The 20,459-nt window shown below is 50.3% G+C and overlaps 1 protein-coding gene across 1 annotated transcript in view; it reads right to left on the reverse strand.

The window, feature by feature from the left end:
* Positions 1-20,459, reverse strand: part of LOC116943245 (ras and Rab interactor 2-like) — a 37,345-nt gene that overhangs the window by 5,991 nt on the left and 10,895 nt on the right. Inside the window, exons 2-11 of the mRNA XM_032955942.2 lie at positions 13,737-13,803; positions 11,708-11,912; positions 11,067-11,181; positions 9,860-9,932; positions 8,276-8,367; positions 5,802-6,985; positions 4,005-4,143; positions 3,178-3,564; positions 2,430-2,561; positions 311-477 (exon numbers count right to left, since the gene is read on the reverse strand). Coding sequence (XP_032811833.2) covers positions 311-477; positions 2,430-2,561; positions 3,178-3,564; positions 4,005-4,143; positions 5,802-6,985; positions 8,276-8,367; positions 9,860-9,932; positions 11,067-11,181; positions 11,708-11,912; positions 13,737-13,792 — 2,550 coding nt within the window. The 5' untranslated portion in view covers positions 13,793-13,803. The remainder of the gene's footprint in view (positions 1-310; positions 478-2,429; positions 2,562-3,177; positions 3,565-4,004; positions 4,144-5,801; positions 6,986-8,275; positions 8,368-9,859; positions 9,933-11,066; positions 11,182-11,707; positions 11,913-13,736; positions 13,804-20,459) is intronic.

The following is a 20,459-nucleotide window of genomic DNA, read 5'->3' on the forward strand; positions in this document are numbered from 1 at the left end:
CGATCTCAGAAGCTAAGCAGTGTTGAGCCTCGATAGTGATTGGATGGGGACCCACCATGCATAATCATGCATAACCAGGCTGTGTGGACACGCAATGGACAGCAGAGGGCGGTGCAGCAAAATCCACTGTTGTACTGTGCTTCTACGCTTCCATGAAAACGCTGCCTGTCGTCACCAAACTCGCACTGACCAGCGTGGCGACGTATGGTCAAGCAGCCCCACAACCTGCATGTAAATCGAGGCCGTCATCCAGCAGCGGATGGGCAAAAGGGAATGCACGTGCGATTACGCGAAGTCGCGAGCGTTGCACCTGAATGTCATCAAAGGAGGGCAGGTCCTTGTTGTTGACTGTGCGCCGGCGATGCCACTGCCGCAAGGAGTCGCGTGCGTCCGTCTTGAGCCGCCATCCGGCCTCCTCCTGGTGGTAGTTCTTGAGGAGGAAGAGGGCCCCGTACACCGTTGTCAAATAGTAGCCCCCTGGAGACCACGAAACGCACGCACGCATGCACGCAGGGACGCAGGGACGCACAGACATGCAGCAGTCGTCACCATAGGTTCCGGCTCAAGAACATCCCGAGAGAGAGCGTTCAAGTTCTTGGAGCTCTGCTACAGATTCCCACGGAGCTAATTACGCGCTCACGCCACTGCTGCTGGAAGGGCCTCCACACCTCTAGCGGGGGCGTGTGGGGAGCCAGAGGTTATTGTGGCCGACTCTTCCACGCTGGCCAGGCGTCGCGGAAGAGGTGGTGGTCTCAAAGGTCACCCACGACCTTTGAGTTGACACACTCGAGTCTGCACACTTGCCCTTAACAAATTCTGAGAGTACAGTGAAACCTTGGATTGCGAGCATAATTCGTTCCGGAAACGTGCTCGTAATCCAAAGCACTCGTATATCAAAGCGAATTTCCCCATAAGACATAATGAAAACTCAGATGATTCGTTCCACAAACCAAAAATACTGTATTCATATAAAAATGATTAATACAAAATACCTTTTTATATTATTATTATTAAAATTTAATATAAAGTAATCAAATTTATTATTTACATTTAATCGTGGCTGGTGTGAGGCAGACAAGAGAGAGGAGGGGGGTTATTGTGTAGGACGACTTTCACTTGCAGTAAAGTTACTAAAGAACAGTCACTACACTTGGACACAAAATAAAAAAAATGCTTTATGCACACACACGTGGTCACAGCACTATACTGTAGTAAACAGTATACACGTGGTCACAACACTATAGTACTGTAGTAAACAGTATACACGTGGTCACAACACTATAGTACTGTAGTAAACAGTATACACGTGGTCACAACACTATAGTACTGTAGTAAACAGTATACACGTGGTCACAACACTATAGTAAACAGTACACACGTGGTCACAACACTATACAGTACTATAGTAAACAGTATACACTCGCACGGATGTTGACTGCGAGTGAGGCACGCCGACTGAGACCGAGCATGTGAGACGATTACCCACAATGCCGCAGCGAGAGAGAGAGAAGAACCATTGGCTCAGTTGTGATCACGTGACGCTCGGCAGACAATGCGTATACTGTACGTACTGCTTGTATTGCAAGACAACGCTCGTTTATCAAATTAATATTTATTTAAAATTTTTGCTCGTCTTGCAAAACACTCGCAGACCAAGTTACTCGCAATCCAAGGTTTCACTGTATAATACTACTACTGGCCTCATGTCGGCACCAATCTCACTCCTTCCAATGGCTCTCGTAAGCCACTAGAGGCCATGATGCACGGGATCAACTTTAGCCTAAAGGTTGCACTGCCTCGCATTTTTTTCCCCATTGTCAAAATGATCTGTTGCCAAAATCTGGACAAATATGATCGCTACCCCCCTTGTGGGCACCTGGGGTGGCAGTTTCAACAAACTCTTGTTTTCATTAGCTGGACAGACGTCTGTCGTTCTATGCCACTGCCATACCACTTTTTCACAGTTGCTCATTGTAAAAGCACTGCTGGTGAGGATTGTGGGTGAGGATTGCTGGTGACGAATCCCAGGAATGTTCCCTCGTGTATAAATCTGCCCTTCAGTTGTGTGCTTGGCATGATAAATAAGAATGTTAACAACTGACTGTTGGGTCTTCCCGAGTATGGCTGAGTGGCAGGGCACAAGCTGGTTGTACCTTCTTCATATCTAAACCTGCTAGGTACGGTGCGAAAGAAGTTCAACATATTACAGGTAAGGAACTATCTCATCAAGAAGATGACAGTCCACATACATTCCAGTTCCCGAGAGCTGACGGCTCCTGAGCAGCTAACTTTAGGACTGGTCTCACGATCAGCTGTCGAAACATCCGGAGATTAAATTGCCACGGTTGGAGAGGCATCTTCTCGGCGAGATCTTTCCTTCACCATGACGGTTTAGACAGTCCCGATCCCGACCGCCATAATAAAGGCACCTTCTCCGCTGAGCAGCGAGGGGTCGAGCAGCTCCATCATGTACTCCACTTCCATGTCGAGGAATGGCATGTCGCAGCGCGCCAGCACGTACATCAGCACCGGCATGAAGTCGTCCGCCCCAAACATCGTGCCTGTGCATCGGCACCGAATCGACCAATCGGTGAACACAAGCGCAAGCGTTACCTGCATGCCCCGTTCCATGCGAGACTTCTCATTGATTTTTAACCTGCCCCCGACCCCCCGCCTAGACCATCAACGCAAAGTGGCGACCATCCAGGTCATTAGTTGGCTCGGTTCTCGTCCAGCAGCGAAACGAACCATGGCTGACAATTATAAATGGCACGGGACTGTGTCCCAGGCAACAGATAAATTGAACTGGGGCGTAGCAATTTCGCAAAATCATAAAACGCTCATTCCGGTTGACAACCGCACGCCAACGAGCGAGCACGGAACCCGCCGATGATCGCTGTCGATTCCACGCGGGCACCGGTGCGGCGGGTCCCGCAGAGTCTAAACTATTTTTTTTTATTTTAGCAGGTAAGGTCGTGCTTTTGCAGAAGCTACCCGGCCACAAACGATAGCTCATCACGTGGAAATTTAAAGCGGCCAAATACTCTGGAGAAAAATCCACGTGACCACGGGGAGAACATGCAGACAAATATACAGCAGGTGTCGGTCAGCGTCGAACCCAAGACCCCCTGCATACCGGGTGAGGTAGTTAACATCTTGCCACCATGGCGCCCTTACCAAGGCCGCTTCCCATGGCGTCGTAGATGAACTTGCACGCCTTGAGCAGCAGCAGCACCTTCTTGGAGGGCGAGTAGGTGGCGTGCATACGCGCCAGGGTGACACGGATCCGCTCAAGGCAGGCGGCGTCTGGCACGTTGGGGAGACGTACCGCCGCCCCTGCACCGGCCCCCCCGGCCGCTCCCCCGGCCGCTCCCCCGGCGCCAACGCCGCCGCCGCCGCCGCCGGCCCCGAAGTCGGCCAGACTGCTCTCGCGGGCGAGCTGCAGGTTCTCGCGCAGGCGTCGCGCGCTGCCGTCCACCGAGCGGAAGTCGCGCATCCACGCGTCCACCTGGCCCTTGAGCGGCTTGAGCAGGCACTTGTGCAGGGCTTTCTCGACGACCGCGTCTGCGTGGAAGGGACGGGGGTCGAGATGCCAAGGCCGAAGTCGGTGAGACCGGCCGGCAGAAGGGAAACGTACGCGAGCGTGCTCGGGCACGCGACGATGCTGACTCGTGGCTTGATGTGGAGTTTTATGATGCCGTCACACACGGCAAATTGCGCACGTTAAGAATTGATCTATTCATGACTGGTGAATGTCGTGTGTGGGGCGGAGAGGATGGCATAGTAGCTAGCGCGCCGAGCTATGGATTTGGCGACCCGAGTTGGATACCCGGCCATGTACCTATGACAGTCTGGCACACACATTGGTCACCCATATGAGCACTATCCAGGCTTATTCCTGCTTAGCTTCTGAGATCTGATGTTATACAATCCAGTTGAATTTTTTTTACGACCCGGAATATGAGCATGATGATTCATCCGGAGGGCTCTGCATCTCGCTTTACCGATGTCGCTGTCGGGAATGAGCGACTCGATGGGCGGATCAAGCTCGTGGGTGTGCAGCAGATAGGCCTTGAGCTGGTTGAGGAGCTGCCGGACGGCCTGCAACATGTCTGAGCTGCTCTGGTAGTTGTTGCCGTTCTCCTGCACACGCCGGGCAGAGGTGGAACGACACGACAATTGGCAATCACCAGCGCTTTATCTACGGAAGTCAGGAGCGAACAGAAGAGATAGGAACGAATGGGGCTCGCCAAAGCTGCTGTTAAAGCAATGTAAAACAAGTGGAAATGGGCAGGACACGTCGTGAGAAACAGCTGACGAGAGATGAGGCAAACGTAACCATGGGGTGGAGATTGAGAGAAGGCAGAAGAATCAGGAAAAGTTAGCGGAAGAGAATGCAGTGAGATGAAATCACAGAATTCGGAGGCCACTACCAGACAGCAGCAGCGAAGGAAAGGAAGGGATGGAAGAGAATAGGGGGAGGCCCTTTGCCCAGCAATGGAAAGGAAGAGGCCCGCAACAACAATAACTACAGCGACAACAGTGCTGCAATGCCACACCGAGCGATGGTCTTGCCCCACCCTATCTTGCTTCTCTCATATATTACCACTCTATTCCATCCCGTCCGCTACACTCCCAGCCTTGCCTGTCCCTCTCTGTGTCTCCCTCGCCCTGCGCCCAGTCACACTCTCGTTACCTTTCCCTTCTTGCTCCCCTTCACTGGAACCAACTCCCATCGCACCACAGAGAGACATCATCTTCAATGGAATATGGGGCTTCTGTTCTTCCCTGAAAATCCACCGCTTTTCCTTAGCCCATCATCCTGCTACTGCTACTCCCCGTCCCCCAGTTATGACCAGGCCTACCCCAACCCCTAAGACTACCCCCCTATCACAACCACTATCACTACCCCTATCACTACCCCTATGACTACCCCCCTATCACTACCACTTTCACTACCCTTATCACTACCACTATCACTACCCCTATCACTACCCCCCTATCACTACCCCTAACACTATCACTACCACTATCACTACCCCTATCACTAACCCCCTATCACTACCGCTATTACTACCCCCCTATCACTACCCCAATCACTACCCCTATTACTACCCCCCTATCACTACTCCTATCACTACCCCTATCACTATCACTACTCCAAATGCTACTCCATGCCACTACCCCCCAGCTATGACCAGGCCTACCCCAACCCCTCCTTAACCTCTGCCACCTGTCCTCCTGTCACCATCACGACACCACCACTTTTAATGACAACCCCACTCTTTATTTCAACCACTATCATCTTACGTACAATTAAATTTTTGTTGTGAAGTGCCTTGGATTAAGGGGCTATATAAATGTACATGAGATGATCCATCCAGAGGGCGATCAAATCGAACCAGCGACCCCTGGATTTGCAAGTCCGATTGTTTAAAATTGTTTTACCAGGTAAGGCACCACCGAGCTAGACTGCCCTTTTTCAGAAGCGACCTGGCCACAAATGATAGCCTGACAAAGTGGCCTATCATGTGGAATTGTATAGCAGCTAAATACTCTAAACACATGTTTCTAAATGTGGAGGGAAGACCCGGAGGGCCCGGTGAAAAATCAACGCGACCACGGCGAGACCATGCAGACTCCAAATATAAAGTCGTCAGGATCGGGATCGAACCCACGACCTCCTGCATACCAGACGAGGTAGTTAACATCTCCTAGCCACCGTGGACCCCCAACGTGCTCAACATTACCCTCGGCAGCGTGTGGATTACAAGACCCTCCTGACGAGACATGGCGGGTACCTGTATGAAGGTGATGTAGTCCTGCAGGAGAGAGCCAAAGTAGGAGCGCTTCTCCTGCGCCAACTCCACAATCTTGCGCACGACGCGCCGCTCCGGCGTGAGCAGCAGGTGCAGCACCTCGCTGAACTTGCGAAAACTCGAGCGGACTTTCCCTCGCAGCGCCAGCGCGGTGGAGCGGCGCAGCGCCGGCGGCGTCTGGTAGCTGCTCTCGGTCTCGTCCACCTCCAGAACTTCGCCGAACATGCCTTCCTCCTCCTCCTCCTCCTCGTCGTCCTCCTCCTCCTCCATGCTGCTCATGGAGGCCGAGTCGAGTTCGGGGATAGCGGGCACCTTCCCGGCGATGAAGTCAAACAGGCTCTGGTCGTCGCTGAGCAGCTCGTTGCTCAGAGTGTCCGAGCCCTGGTCGTCCGCCGGAGAATCGTTGCCGTTCGTCAAGAAGCAGCTCCCGCTGAAGGCGTGCGCGGAGGAAAGTGGGACCCGGTAACCCGTTGGCGTGTCCACGCTCTCCGACTCCTGCCGCTCCCGGGGCTTCTCTTCTGACGGGGCCCTCTCCAACTGCGCATGATCGACGTGGTCCATCACCCAGCCCACCTTGGCCACCCTGCCCTGCGTAGACAGCGGTTTCTTTTCAACGGGCGAGCTCGACAGTTTCTTCAGTCTGGGCGGAGGCACCGGCCTCACCATCGGCGCCTTCGGGACATCGTAGCTGCCGCCGCAGCCGCCTCCGCCAGCGTGGCCGTTCACGTCGGGCGGCTCACGGCGCGGGGGGACGACGCCGGAGTCGGACGAGCCGGCTCGGTGGGTGGCGGCGTCGGCGGCATCGTCGTTTTCTCCCGAGAGCGAGTGCCGGAGGTCGTTGCCGTTGCGGGAGCCCGCGCCATCATTGGAGCTGCCCTGGCGGCGGGGAACGGGTGGGGGCGGGCGCGGCGGCGGGGACAGTTGGCTCGTGCCGGTCTCCGTGGAGACCCGGACGCCCCCGGCAGAGCGGCTCCAGGCGCGGCGCAGCGAGGCCCCTTCCGTGTGCTCCTCCAGGAAAAGGGGGTTGATGAAGCAAAGGGCGCGGCCCTTGGGCGTGGCGAGCTGAGAGGGCGCCCGCGTGCGCACCGACAAGCTCCCGCCCGTGCCACCGGTGTCGCTTGTGCCACGCTCGGCCTTCCTCTGGTTGCGCGAGGAGTTCCAGAACTCTGGAAGAGAAAATAAAAAGTGTGTTTTTGGGAAAAATGGAAGGAACCAGAACGAGAGGAAGACCTCAGAGAGAATGGCTTCCTGGTGCCAGAAAGATGTTGCACTACTTGAGCATATTGGCAGACAGAGGAAAGTGGAAACAAATTACGAACTGTGCAGTGGACACCCACGGGCTATTTGCCTATGGATCGTGATGATGATGGAAGAAAAAGAGGCGCCACAAATCCACCGCGCGGTCACTTTCACGGAATTATTTTGGCGAGACACCGTCGGCGTCACAGTTAAATCCCGCTGCCTCCGTCCACCCCTTAGTATAAATGGGCAACACCGCAGTTAGTTGATGGGGACGTCCACTGCTTCCAAGTTGTCTGGCCAGCGTGGAAGTGCAGGCCAAATACCCTCTCTTCTAAAAAAAATTGATGACCTGCCTCCCTTCTGGACACCTGTGAAATAGAACTTCACAGCTCATTGGATTCCCCCAGTCTAAATTAAGATTCTCATTGTCTGTCTGGATGGTGGGCAAGGGTAGGCCCAAAATGCATCCTAGGCCCGGCTCTCTCGAGCACTCTCATCGTCAGCAGTGGCACGGGCAAGAACTTGCAGCCCTGCGCCTTTACGGTCAGCAATGTGTCAGTTTAATTGCGCGAGTACAGCATGTTTAACGATAGGCACGTGAAAGTTCACCGAGATAAGAGTCTCTTTGGCAAAGAAGGTGTGGCATGTGGTGTATGGTATAGAATGCGATGGTGAAAAAGGAACAATGATAAGAGACATCGAGATAAACAAAAAAAACATGTACATCAGGGAACACTTATTGTACACGCAATTCCCACCACGAAAGAATCCTTCAGGTAAATATTTCCCACAGATATAGGTGAAGTGGTGCGCCCAACAAAAAGAACGTTAAGAGAAATCATTTGTAAAACTATGAATAAGCTGTGAAATACACAGGTAACGAAACGTGTAAACCCTTTTCTAACAACGTCTACCAATTTGTATTCACGATGCGCAAGCAACCTAAAACGGTCTCCATATTGTCACTACGCGAGTACAAACAAAGGATAAAAACTTGGAATACTTTCACAAACGTGAGTTTAGAATTGGTGCGGAAATGTGACACACGCTCTATCATACATTCCCATGGCCATCTCCAAGCAATAACCTCGGTTTTTATCCTTTGAACGTCACAGCGATTTACTGGGTGGTAGTAATTAACAAATAAATCAACAACCCGAATGGCCCCTAACGGGCTGTGACAGGGCTAACGATAGCATTGCCGGCGCACGCACCTATTCCCAGGTGAGAAATGGCCTCCAGCTCCTTGGCGGACGTGGCGGCGTCAATGGCGTGCGGCAGCTTGAGTGTGAAGGGCAGCACGTCCCTGCGGGGGCACGGCAGGCACTCGGACTCACAAAACTCACGCCATCAGCAGGCCCCGTGAAACACACAACAAGCCAGCCTCTCGGGTAAATTCTCTTTGAAAAAGGCTGCCCACCGCCTTCCCACACCCATCCCCTCCGCAACACCCCACACCACCCTCCCCCGAGTGTCCCGGCGCTACGCATGAGTCGTATTAACGCTGCAATGACAACGCGCCGCTCCTCCTGGCTAGGGTTTGCCACCTGTTGTCTCGGTTGTACCGAGGAACGTTCTTTTTGTTGACGCAGCTGTTCTCGGAAATCTGCGTACGTCTCCCCAGGATGTTAAAGTCCTGCGGTTTTTTTTTTTTGGCAGTTGCGAAAAATAATACACCGCTCGAGACGATCTCCTCTCCCGTGTCCGCCCACCAAAGTCAAGCGGCCTTCCGGTGGCGAGCGCATCTTAGCGATGGCAGGTTGCCCCGCAGGCGACATCTGGCGCAGCGCAGGGGCCGTCCTCGAGGGGTGGGCAGAACAAGAGGTGTCGCGCCGTCTGCCTCTCGCCACAGCCGCAGCGGTCGCATTAAAGCCCTCTGCTCTTGCGGAGTGGCCAGTTTGGATCTTGGCTTGCCGACTTGGACGCGAATTCGGTTCGGGATGATGTATTTAAATGGAGTCTCCCTTCCCCAACCTGTCTCCTGGTATTGCGAGACACTCTTCGGCTTCGCACGATGCGTCCCTGCTTGTTGTACTGCGCCTACTCACAAGTGGCAACCCTGCACTAGGCCTGCTGGGTAACCGCAGAGCGTGGTGGTCACCTAAATACGCTGGATTACAGGACAGCTTAGAGCATCCGATAATCACAATTAATTAATATGCGAGGTAGATAAAGCGTTTTATGCCTAAGAGGTACAGTCAAAACATCACAAAATCGCTAACAGTTACGAGCGAACTTGAGCCTAACATCAATAAAATGAAAATACAATTACTGTAGTCAACATAAATAAGGCACATATTTTCGAAATAAGCTTAACATGAATACTTATAGTTATTTGTAAATACAAGGCTGAATGAAGCCCATCCCTGAATGTCTGTCATGACAGTTGTTTGACCATACTTCACCACGCTTGTCAGTGCACGATGGTGAAGGGGGCGGGAGCCAGAACCGGTTCAGACAGTACTCGCTACTGATATCAGCCATGGCCAGGTATCAAACTTAAGTTTTCCAGGTTCATAGCGCAGTGCGCTAACCATCGTGCCACCACCGCTTTGGTAGGTAGACCATTTTTTTTTAACAATGTGAACATAAACCAACTCAATTACGCAAAGTGAAGGATACAGATTCAAACTTATTCTGAGCAATATAAAGACCTCAATCAACCAGTCCATGGCCACAAACATCAACGTGTTTTCAGTGTTAGCCAGCTGTTAATGTTTCCACGCATTCTTTGCATGCACTAAATGAGGCGTAAAACAGCGCCGTGTTATTGGTGGACTACGAGTTTGCAAACCCACCTGCTTACACAGTAGAAGGCAACGAGGCGGAAGAGGTCGGCAAAACTAATACTGGATCCCTCCAGAGAGAAAGCTTTTATAACAACAGGGGGAGGAGGGGGTTGGGGGGGGGGGGAGAAGAAATGAGAATTTTTTTTTTTTTTAAATACGACAACACTTTTGTTTGTTTGCTCGTCCGCCGCAAAATTTCGTGAAAAAAAGACAACATTTCGTCAAAACATTTCAAGAGCTTTTGCTATCGCGGGTCGACAGCGAAGCGCCAGAGGTCACGAGCGAGCGACACGGACGATATCGGCGCCAAGCAAACAGCAGCGGGCGGCAGTAACGAGCGAGGTCGCCAGGAAGACCACGCACGCATTTCCCCAGAACGCTACATAAAAAAGAAAAGTCACATTTGCTTTGCATCAACCAAGTGGAATAGCATCGGTGTCAGTGCCGGATTATCCTAGTAGGAAAAGTAGCTACACATGCTATGGGCCAGCACTTTCAAGGGCCCCGCGCTAAATGCTTTCAAGCTATCAATTCCGGTTCAGTGATTCTGCACCTGCTCTATTACTATAGTACTATACCGAACGACTGGGTGTTTAAGGTGGGCGATTTGCCGTATTATCTGGTTGTATAGAAAATGAAAAAATACAATTACTTTACTATGCAAGTAAAAAATGTGTGTTTTAATATTTGTGATTTTCTTATTTGGGGACCCTTTATAACACATAATACAGGCCCCGCACTGGCTTAATCTGGCACTGATCACTGTTGTTGAGGTGCAGGATACGGCGAGCGAGGCTCTTTGACGATTCGTGTTGACCTGGAGGAGGAACGTCAAAATCCAAATTTACCATATTCGATAATTACATGACAAACCTACTCAATCGGGACTGTACGTAGCAATCGTCACCCCATCCTGGCAGACCGATGCCCCAGGTCACTCTTGTAAATGGGACACACCCTGGTCTCATTTAGTTCACAACTGGTTAGACAAAATAAGATCTAACCAACAACTCTTGTTACCTGGGTCGGACCCGAGATGGACCCAACTGGATGCTGGCATGCCGGCAGATTTCACTCTGCGAAGCACCATCTGGCCGGAAACCAAAGCCCCTAAATCTCCAAAATAAAACTTAGCATCGCCGCGTTAACATGGGGGAAACTGTGACTGACAGGACCCCTGTGGAAGTGTATCGTCTCACTGTTTCCAGCCACTCACTTGACTGCGTTTCGATGATGGCAAAGTCTTTGACGAAGCAGGATCCTTCCTCGCTCGAGAGACGTACGGAAAGAATCTTCTTCTGAATGGTGGATGATCTTCTCACTAAAAATGCCTAGGTTCAATACAAAATGCAACATATCAGTCAGAGGGCATGTTTGACCATACTTCACCATTCTGGTCAGTGTGGGAGTTGGTGAAGCGGGGGTGGACTCAGGACCAGCACTGATGTTAGCCATGGCCGGGATTCGAACTCAGGAATGCCGTGTGTTTACGAGCAGTAAGCCAAACCGCTTCGCCACCGCCCCACCTCAGGACAAAATAGGGTGCAAGATCTCTCGCACAGCAATGCAACCTTCATTGTTTAGAGAATGTCCCGCAGAAGTGGAAATCTCAGAACTTCTGAAATCGCTACAAGCGAACGCCGGCACGCGCAGCAGGGGGAATCACTTTCTCGCCTGACCTCCGAGCCAGCGGGCCATCTTTTAAAATTATCTAACGTATAGCGCAATCTGGCCCATTCATACGACGGCAAACTTAGCTCAGCGGGAGGTCGCTCATTCTCCTGCCCCCCCCCTCTCCCCCCCCCCCCCCCCCATTGAGTGGAACTCTCTTCCCCCAGCAATCTGCGTGCGCCTCACCCCACAGGGCTCCCTCTGCAGGATGTGCATGGCCTTGGCGGGGTTCACGGTGAGCTGCAGCCACACGGGGTGCGAGAGGATGAGGCGGTCGAGAACGCTGATGTTGCGTCGCGACGGCTGCCGTGGCAGGCACCAGGAGCGCGCTGGCGGGGGCCGCTCCTCCAGCTCATCGTAGTCGGGCTCGCAGCCGGACTCGTCCATCATCCTGCGAAGCGATGGACGGATTGCTCAATGTCAATTTGAAGATCGCATTCACCATCGTCAATATGCCCAGTGGCACCGCTCGTGCCTGCTTCCTCCGTCTCAGATCACTGCCACCTCCACACACGCCGTTTTCTTTCCTCTCAGCTCGCTCTTCTCCACGCACTTCTCCTACCTCTGCCCTCTCCATCTCACTCTACTCACCTCCACACAAAGTGCAACCTCTCACCTCTACTCTTACTCTACTCTTCTCCACGCACTTCTCCTACCTCTGCCCTCTCATCTCACTCTACTCACCTCCACACAAAGTGCAACCTCTCACCTCTACTCTTCTCCACGCACTTCTCCTACCTCTGTCGTCTTATTGTACTCCCCCACACAATCTCCCACCTCTCTCCTCTGATCTCATTCTGCTCTCATCCACGTACTCTCAGAGCTCTCCACAAAATGAGGTTTCTGCATCTTCGCTTCTTCTGCCCCTATTGTGGAATTCCTTTCACTCAGCCGTCCGTGCTGTGGACTCCCTGTCTCTTTCCAAGTCCAGACTCTAGACGGTCCTTTTGTCCTCTGCCTATGATGGACTGCCTCTCTCAATAACAAAAAAAAAGCCTACTCTCTTGGTACAGAAGGTTGAGATGAAGTCACACGTAAACACTATATAAATCAAAACCGTACAGACGAAATTCGAAGTCACCCGATTACAAATCCAAACGAGTCGTCACCTGCTGTCCGCTTTATGCCTTTGGGGCTAAACCAACATTGAGCACCTGTCAGGGCTGACACAACACGCAAGGGGATGGATGGTTGGGCGAACACCCCACCTGGTCATTTATGTCCGGCTCCGTCTCGCGTTGGTGTTGATTCATTTTAGATTAGTTGACCTAGGGGAGGCCCCTAGATTGGCAGGTGAAGGAAAATAACCACAGCTGTCGCCGAAGCGCACGGTTTGAATAGGAATCACACGCGGGGAGATTGGAACTGCTGCACAGGTGTGTGGCAATTTCAACGCGGATTGCTCTTGCGCTTTCACACGCAAGAACGGACACGCGCCCGTCCGCACGTAAACTTTTACAACGATGGAAAAACACCGCCGGCAGGACCGGCGCAAGTCAACACAACTCAGCACACGCGAGCAATACTGTGCGCCGCAAACTCGCATAGTTTAGATGGAGTGCTCTTGCCAATAACATCTGCTATGCCAGCAGCATTTGTTTAATAAGCCTGACTCTGCTGATTAGTATTATTATTGTTCTTATTTTACCCAGGAAAGCCTCATTGAATCTAATTATTCTTTTTTCGGGAAAATTCTGCCAGATTTTTGCAGTAGGGGACAACAAATTTCATGCATTTTTTTTTATTTTGCAAAAATTGCACCATAACGGTCGGGCACACATCGGCCTACTCTTACAAATGACATTACGGGATCTTTAACGGTCAGTGTAGTATATTCACGGTTCTTACACCTGCAGTATTAACCAGGAGCAGTTGCTGGATTCGAACCGGGAGCCTCTGCAACAAGCGGCGAACGCGCTAACACTGCGTCACGTCACTGATGAGACTCAGAAGGTCGAAACTGGTCCAGAAAAACGCTGCTCGATAATGTTAAAGTGGAAAAACGATAAAGGACTAAAAATATCTTCTATTTATATTTGGGAAAAGACCACAGTTATGATTATTTTCACCATGACATTAAAGCAGTGGTCAGAATGCATGTGGAGAAGGTGTCATGGTCAGACTCAAATAGAATTACGAAGGCAAGGGCACACACGCCGCTTGAACAACCTGCAGGGAACACGCAAGATGGAAAAGGCATTAAAAATCACTTTACCTCTGAAGTTTACTGGGGCCAGAAGTGACTGCCATTGCGGAGGAGTCTTCTGACATCAACGTAAATCCTGAAAATTAAACAAAAGACGTTTAAATGTCATTATCATTAACATCCAAACAGGAATGCGGGTGATGAGCGGTAATGCATTTAAATCGATGACCAACTATCTGTAACGAACCCCAGTTTCGTGATGGGCGGATCGAGTGTGATGGAGAAACGCGCGTGGATGCCCAACACTTCTTCCGAGACGTCGTCTGGCAGGCATGGAAGAGTAGGCCAAAGTACTCTCTCTATGGAGAGAGGTGCTCTCAAGAGCTCCCTCTAGTGGAGGCCTATCCTACAGCAGTGGCAGCAGCAGGACAGCTCAGGGCTGCTCCTTTACCTTTTGCTCATTTTATATAAATACATTATAAAAATGAGTAATGTTTCATTTGTACCGTAATGTTAGTCATTTAACAATAAATACAATTACAGTAATACCTTGGATTGCGAGCATAATTCGTTCCGGAAACGTGTTTGTAATCCAAAGCACTCGTATATCAAAGCACTCGTATATCAGTTGTGATCACGTGACGCTCGGCAGACAATGCGTATACTGTACGTACTGCTCGTTTTGCAAGACCTCGCTCGTTCATCAAATTAATATTTATTTAAAATTTTTGCTCGTCTTGCAAAACACTCGCAGACCAAGTTACTCGCAATCCAAGGTTTTACTGTACATTAAATTCATATAAATCTCTGGTGAGACCTCTCACTTTGGGTCCGTTGTTAAAGACCATTGGCACCACACGGTCAATCTGTAATGGCCGGGTGGGGGGGGGGGGGGCTTGGGGGGGGGCAGGGGGGAGGTGCGAGCGGGGTGGTGGGGGGTTAAGCTGACAGTAAAAATGTCAAGCCAAGGCTTGCGTGTGTGCAAAATTCCAACACACGCCGACCTCACTGGAAAACAGGAAAGGGATAGTCCCAGCGAATAAGGTCACATGTTTTGGGGCTCAAGGCGCCCGTGTTGTTCAAGTTATCTCACTGAGCCTCAAGCCAAGGGAAAGTTAATGCGGGGGTGAGAGGGGACTGACATTCGAAGAAAAACGGTCTTTGGATGCAATTCAAACAAAGATTGCGTAAGCCTTCAAAACAAACCACTGTGCGCCTAGGAAATGGCAAGACAACACAGATAGCTTGGGCCACAGATGTATATGTAGTGAGCTCAACTGAGTCGCAGACGTACTCATTGGAGGCAACACATTTATTAACACCAACACACGCGGTAACTGCCCCTTAACAGAATAGCAACCTATGGTGGTGACCACCAGTCTAACTACACTAACTACAACGTAACTGGTGTAGTTAACCAGGTGGTGACCACCAGGCTAACTACACTAACTACAACGTAACTAGCTACAACGGACCGGACCACAGCTTGGGTCCAGGTCCACGTGTTGGAGACTCTGTAGGACGTAGAACGTAGACGAAGGTGTTTCTTCAAGATGAACAACAACGCCGGTCCCTCTGGGGGACCCGGCTCATATCCTCTGCGGCATGGATGGCTCCGCTCTTGGCCACGACCACCTTCTGGAATCCTCTAGCAGGATCTGGACCCGACCACGTGACCACCCCAAGCCCCCACTGGGGGGGGGGGGGGGCTCTGTATACTTAACCGGCCATGTGTCCTCTTGGGTCAACCAGAGTGCACGGCCTCCAGTAACACCTTTCCTTTGGCCAGCACTCTCCCACCCGATCCTCTCGTGCTGGCATTGCACGCCAAGCGTGATGCCATCCAGCGCTGACCGAGCCCCTCTAGGGCCGGTACTGCACCCACATCCTAGTGGTGTCTGCGATCTCAATACCCTGCACGCCGTGCCTCTGTAGGCCCGGCATTACACAGTGACATCCGGCGATGTCACTACATACACATGAGTTATTTTCTAGAGTTTTGGCATGTTTATAAGTGCTGCAAAATTTTAAATAAACCTTCACACAACCCAAACTTTGGTATTAATCATTCCGTGGGAAGTACGCGCGCAAGGCTGTACATGAAGTTATTTTCTGAAAACATCTCCGAAGAGCCGTGAGCATGAACTGTTCACGAGTTCGTGACAAAACAACAGCCTTACTGAGTATTTGTACCGATTCCGTGTTAACATTTGACAGTTGTCTCGTAAAAAGACGAAAAAACACGCTTGTTTTGAGTATGAAATCGTCAGTCCAACACAGTACAACACTGGATCAACTGCCAAAGGCCTTCGCAATAGCTTTAAAATGTAATTTCCCCCCCCCCCTCCACAAAAATAACGCGTGGCAAATTTAACCAAGGCCGGGGCTAACCGCTACTATTCCACTGCAGAATTAGACACGTTAACAATGCGTCGATTATTCCGTTAAGATCGATTGTTACGCTCACAATGGCTGCATCATGTCGCGTCCGTAAGAATCGCTAATTTTCAAGTCGGTATGTGTTGTGACAAAGTGTTTGGCGATGCTGCTGCTTGCGTTGGCGGTAGTACACAAACACAGACAACAAATACAAATTCAACCACTGTTTGTCAACGACACTGTGGCCTTAAACAAAACCAGTATATAATAGGTGATGTTGCGGGAAATGCCCCTTCTTCGCAGCCTCTCTATTGCATATGTTTTCTTTTTCATCACGAAACAACATGAGCTCCGAGACACTACGGCCATCGCCATTGGAAGGAGGAACGGAAGCTCCGTGAACAGCAACTCCAATTCGGCGTGGCGGGAATCATACGTGGGGGGAGGGGGGTGGTTTGAACTCGCTGCCCCAGCCAAGTAGGGACCACGCACAGGCCCGGACTGGCCATAGGGCAGCAGTAAATGGGGAAAATGCCCCAGTCGGCCGGTTCAATTCCGAGGGCCGGCGGGCTGGTCTGTATTTGGAAATTGCGAATTTGATCGGAGCAAAACATAGGGTTTTTTATTGCAATATTTTATCAGCTCTAATGTGTACGCTTCATTGCGTATTTACGCTTTCAGTAGGCATTAAGTCCCCATATATTCGGCAGCCCAAAATATTCTTCCTCACCGGCCCATTTGTTTGCTGGACCCAGCCCCAAATGGGCCAATGAGATCACACGGCAATTTCGGCCCGGTGCGTTTACAAATACCTGGGCCGATTTTTTATTCCCAGTCCATCACTGACCACGCGTAGGAGCATGAGGATTTATATGGGGGAGGGGAGGGAAAAGGGGGGAAAGGGGGAAGAGGAAAAAGGCAACTAACATACTGAGGGAAGACCAAGGGCCGGGGAGAGAATGGGGAGAGTGAGGAAAGAGGGGAGGAAAGAAAAACCCTACAAATAAAATAATATACAAGTGGAATATGGGCTCATGCGCTAACCTTCCACCGGTCGTGGGTCCGCCTTCCCGCTCGTTCATGGCTGAGGGGCGCTGCCCCTCTTTACACCCATCCCCACCTTCCGACCTCCTCGTCCCCCGCTCCCCTCGTTTTAGGTTTCGTAGGAAGGGAGACCGAACCTGGTCTCGAACTCCCATTCCACCCCTTCCAGCGTGTGGCTTCAGTAGCTTAATAGTAGCTTGGGCTAAAAGGGGTGCTTCCGCCACTGCTTCCACAAGGAGGGGGGGGGGTCAGGACCTTTTCAGTTAGCCACATGGTCTTCTTTTGGCCGTAATATTAAAGGTTTGAAGTAGAGCGTGTTGACGTTTCGGCAGTGCGTTGGGTTGCATGCCCCACAGAGACGTTTCAACTGAAGGGGTGAGATTGGAACGACAAGACGCTTGTTCAAAAAGAAAGTCAGTCTGCGATCTCCCGGGAGAGTTTTGCAACGTCCGGGTATAGCTAAAAGGTGCATGGGGGTAGGACTGAAACGTACCCCGGGGGACATCTGGGATAATCTGGGGACACGTCCATGAATTTCGCTCTTCTATCATTGGCCATAAGCAGTGGCAAGATGTTCACTACCTCGCCTGGTATACAGGAGGTCGTGGGTTCGATCCTAACCCTGATGCTTGCTGTATATTTGAAGTTTGCATGTTCTCATGGATTTTTTTTCTGGGTTCTCCAGTATTTCCCTCCGCATTTAGAATCAACGTGCATTTAGAGTATTTGGCTGCTATACATTTCCACATGATAAGGCACTTCGTTGGACTATCATTTGTGGCCAGGTCGCTTCTGAAAAACAGCTATATAGCCCAGTGGACATTACCTGGTAAGATAAAAACAGTTTAATTGTTTTAACATGTTAACATAGGTGCCGCGTATAAATTTGAATTGAATAGGCCTCAGTGGAAACTATCTTGGACCAAACTGACGGTCTCGCCAGATCTGTCTGCACTTTTGCAAGCAGGCCCATAAAGGACAGACACCTGTTCCAGTGATTCCTAGTAATCGGTCCGGTGCGGGCTATACTTTGTGGTTTTAAAGCAGTGTTATTGAGGAATGTGTCGAGTTTATTTTTTTATTTCCCTGTACGTGTTGCTAGAAATTGTTTCGTGTGACCTCTGCAGCCGATGGCATCGTGGGGGCTGCAATTCGCCACGGCGTTTAAAGAAACAAAAAATATACACCCCGTAAAGATTTCGCAATTGAATGACGACTCCAGAAATCGCGACAATTTATCAAACTCTCAGTCGGGGTGAACTGTTATACGCTTTAATAACATGATGTGAACTCCCAAAAAAATGTCAAGATATATTTTTTGAGTTGATTTATGATTAACCATGTGAGCTGACTTGCGGTAAAACGAGAACTTAACAATTTGAAGCAATTCCTACAGTTCAGGAATATTATCAGAGTCAGAATGCGAATATTTATTTCTAGTGGAGGAATCCGATGAGCTATAAAGCTCTTTTTCACAGGTGTCCAGTACAAACACACGATAGTAGTGCAACGTACAAGAAAGGTAAAAAAAATCACCCAAACACAACAAAACCATCCCACATCCTACAAGACAAAGCCCACTGAGGTATTAACTTATTTTTCAGACGCGACCTGACCACAAGTGACAGCTCAACGAAGTGGCCCATCATTTGGACATTCATAGAACCAAAACAATCTCAACAAACCTGTGATGTTATAATAATGAGTTTGACAATAGCAGCTGCATGTCCAAAAACATTGGGCTTCGAGAGCCTCCACTTCCGTGTTAACATTCCTGAAGGACCGCAGAAAGACTGCTTGCATGGACAAAGATTGGCGCCAGATGTCAGCCAGAGGAAATGGCACACTGCCTGCCTAAATCTTTCTTTCTTGTTGGAGAGATGCATGTCTAACGTACGTTAATTAATGCAAAATGAGTCAACGGTCCAACAGCCATGTTATAAAAAATATGGTTTTGACAAACGGAGCTATAGAGCCGGACCAAGTGAGCGCGTTTGGTTCGCATGGACGTGCCCCTTTTGTTAAGTCACGCGTGGGAAGACGGCTGTAACCAATCGCGCGGAAATGAGTTTTAAAGCGGAGGATCGCTCGCGATTGTGTTTAAAAATGTTTAGACAGGGTGACACAATATTACAAACACTAACGTGCAATTATATAACATTTTCTTCAGAAAAAAAAACCCCGAGCATTACCGACGAAAATGTTCACATTGCCTACACAAGAACTGCTTTAAAATAATCTTGAAAACCTTTTTGTTACAACCAACGTTTATAATCGTGAACTTGACCAAGACACATTGCAGGCGTGATCAAAAAACGGCTCCATCAACTGACTTAAAACTAAAACTATATTTATTTTACCAGGTAGAGCCAACTGAGCTACACTGTATAGCTCTTTCTCAGAAGCGACCTGGTCACAAACGATAGTTAAACCACTTTGGTCTGCGCTTTCAACGGAGGAGGAACAGCAAGATTTCACAAACTCTCCTTTCCTGAAGCCCTCTCGTCATGGCCAACGGCAGAGAACTCGACATTGGCATCGAGATCCTGAACCACATCGCTGCCATCATGCCCAAGACGATTATAGACTGGGAATGGTTTGATAGCCAACCAACCGTGCAATGCGGCTTGCACCAGTTAAACTATTAAGCAATTTTATTTTAACAGGAAAGGCCCACCGAGTTATGGAGCACTTTTTCAGACGCGACCTGGCCATAAGTGGATTGTCACGTGCAAATTGATAGCATCCAAATACTTTAAATGCACGTTGATTCTAAATGTGGAGAGAAAAACCGGAGGGCCCGCAGAAAAAATCCACAGCCAGCAAGTGGAGAGAGACATCCAAACTCCAAATATACGGGCATCAGGGTCGGGATCGAACCCAGGCGAGGTAGTTAATATCTCACCACCGCAACTGAAACTCTCGCAGGAGTAACTACTTCGGGCAAGCCATGTATTTAAAAAAAGGACACTGCCAAACACGCAGTGCGTGGTGCATTGCGTCCAGTCGTGGTTACTTCCTCGATCAAGGAGGGCGGTTGTGGGTCAACGTCTGGGGCTTGCGAGTGCCCTGGGAGCATCAGAATAACGCATCCCGGTAGTTGGCATGAAGCGATGCCGCCGGTTCACTTAGAGTCTTAGATCTTCCGGCGCGGCAGTTGAGACAACGGTGTGGGTTTCTTAAACCTTCCCCCCCACCCCCTCTGCCCGCCACCGCCTCTGCCCAAAGCGGTATAAATGGGTTAGGGCATAGTCAGTCCATCGTCAGGTAACCTGTGGTGGGGTATAGTGTGAGTATCCCCCCCCCCACTCCTAAAAGACGTCTGTATACAAATAAATCGTCTTCAGATTCATAGAGTGGGGTCCATTC

This window comes from Petromyzon marinus, chromosome 17, assembly GCF_048934315.1.
Source record: "Petromyzon marinus isolate PM22_M1 ecotype Great Lakes invasive population chromosome 17, UKy_Petmar_22M1.pri1.0, whole genome shotgun sequence".
Lineage (NCBI taxonomy): Eukaryota > Metazoa > Chordata > Hyperoartia > Petromyzontiformes > Petromyzontidae > Petromyzon > Petromyzon marinus.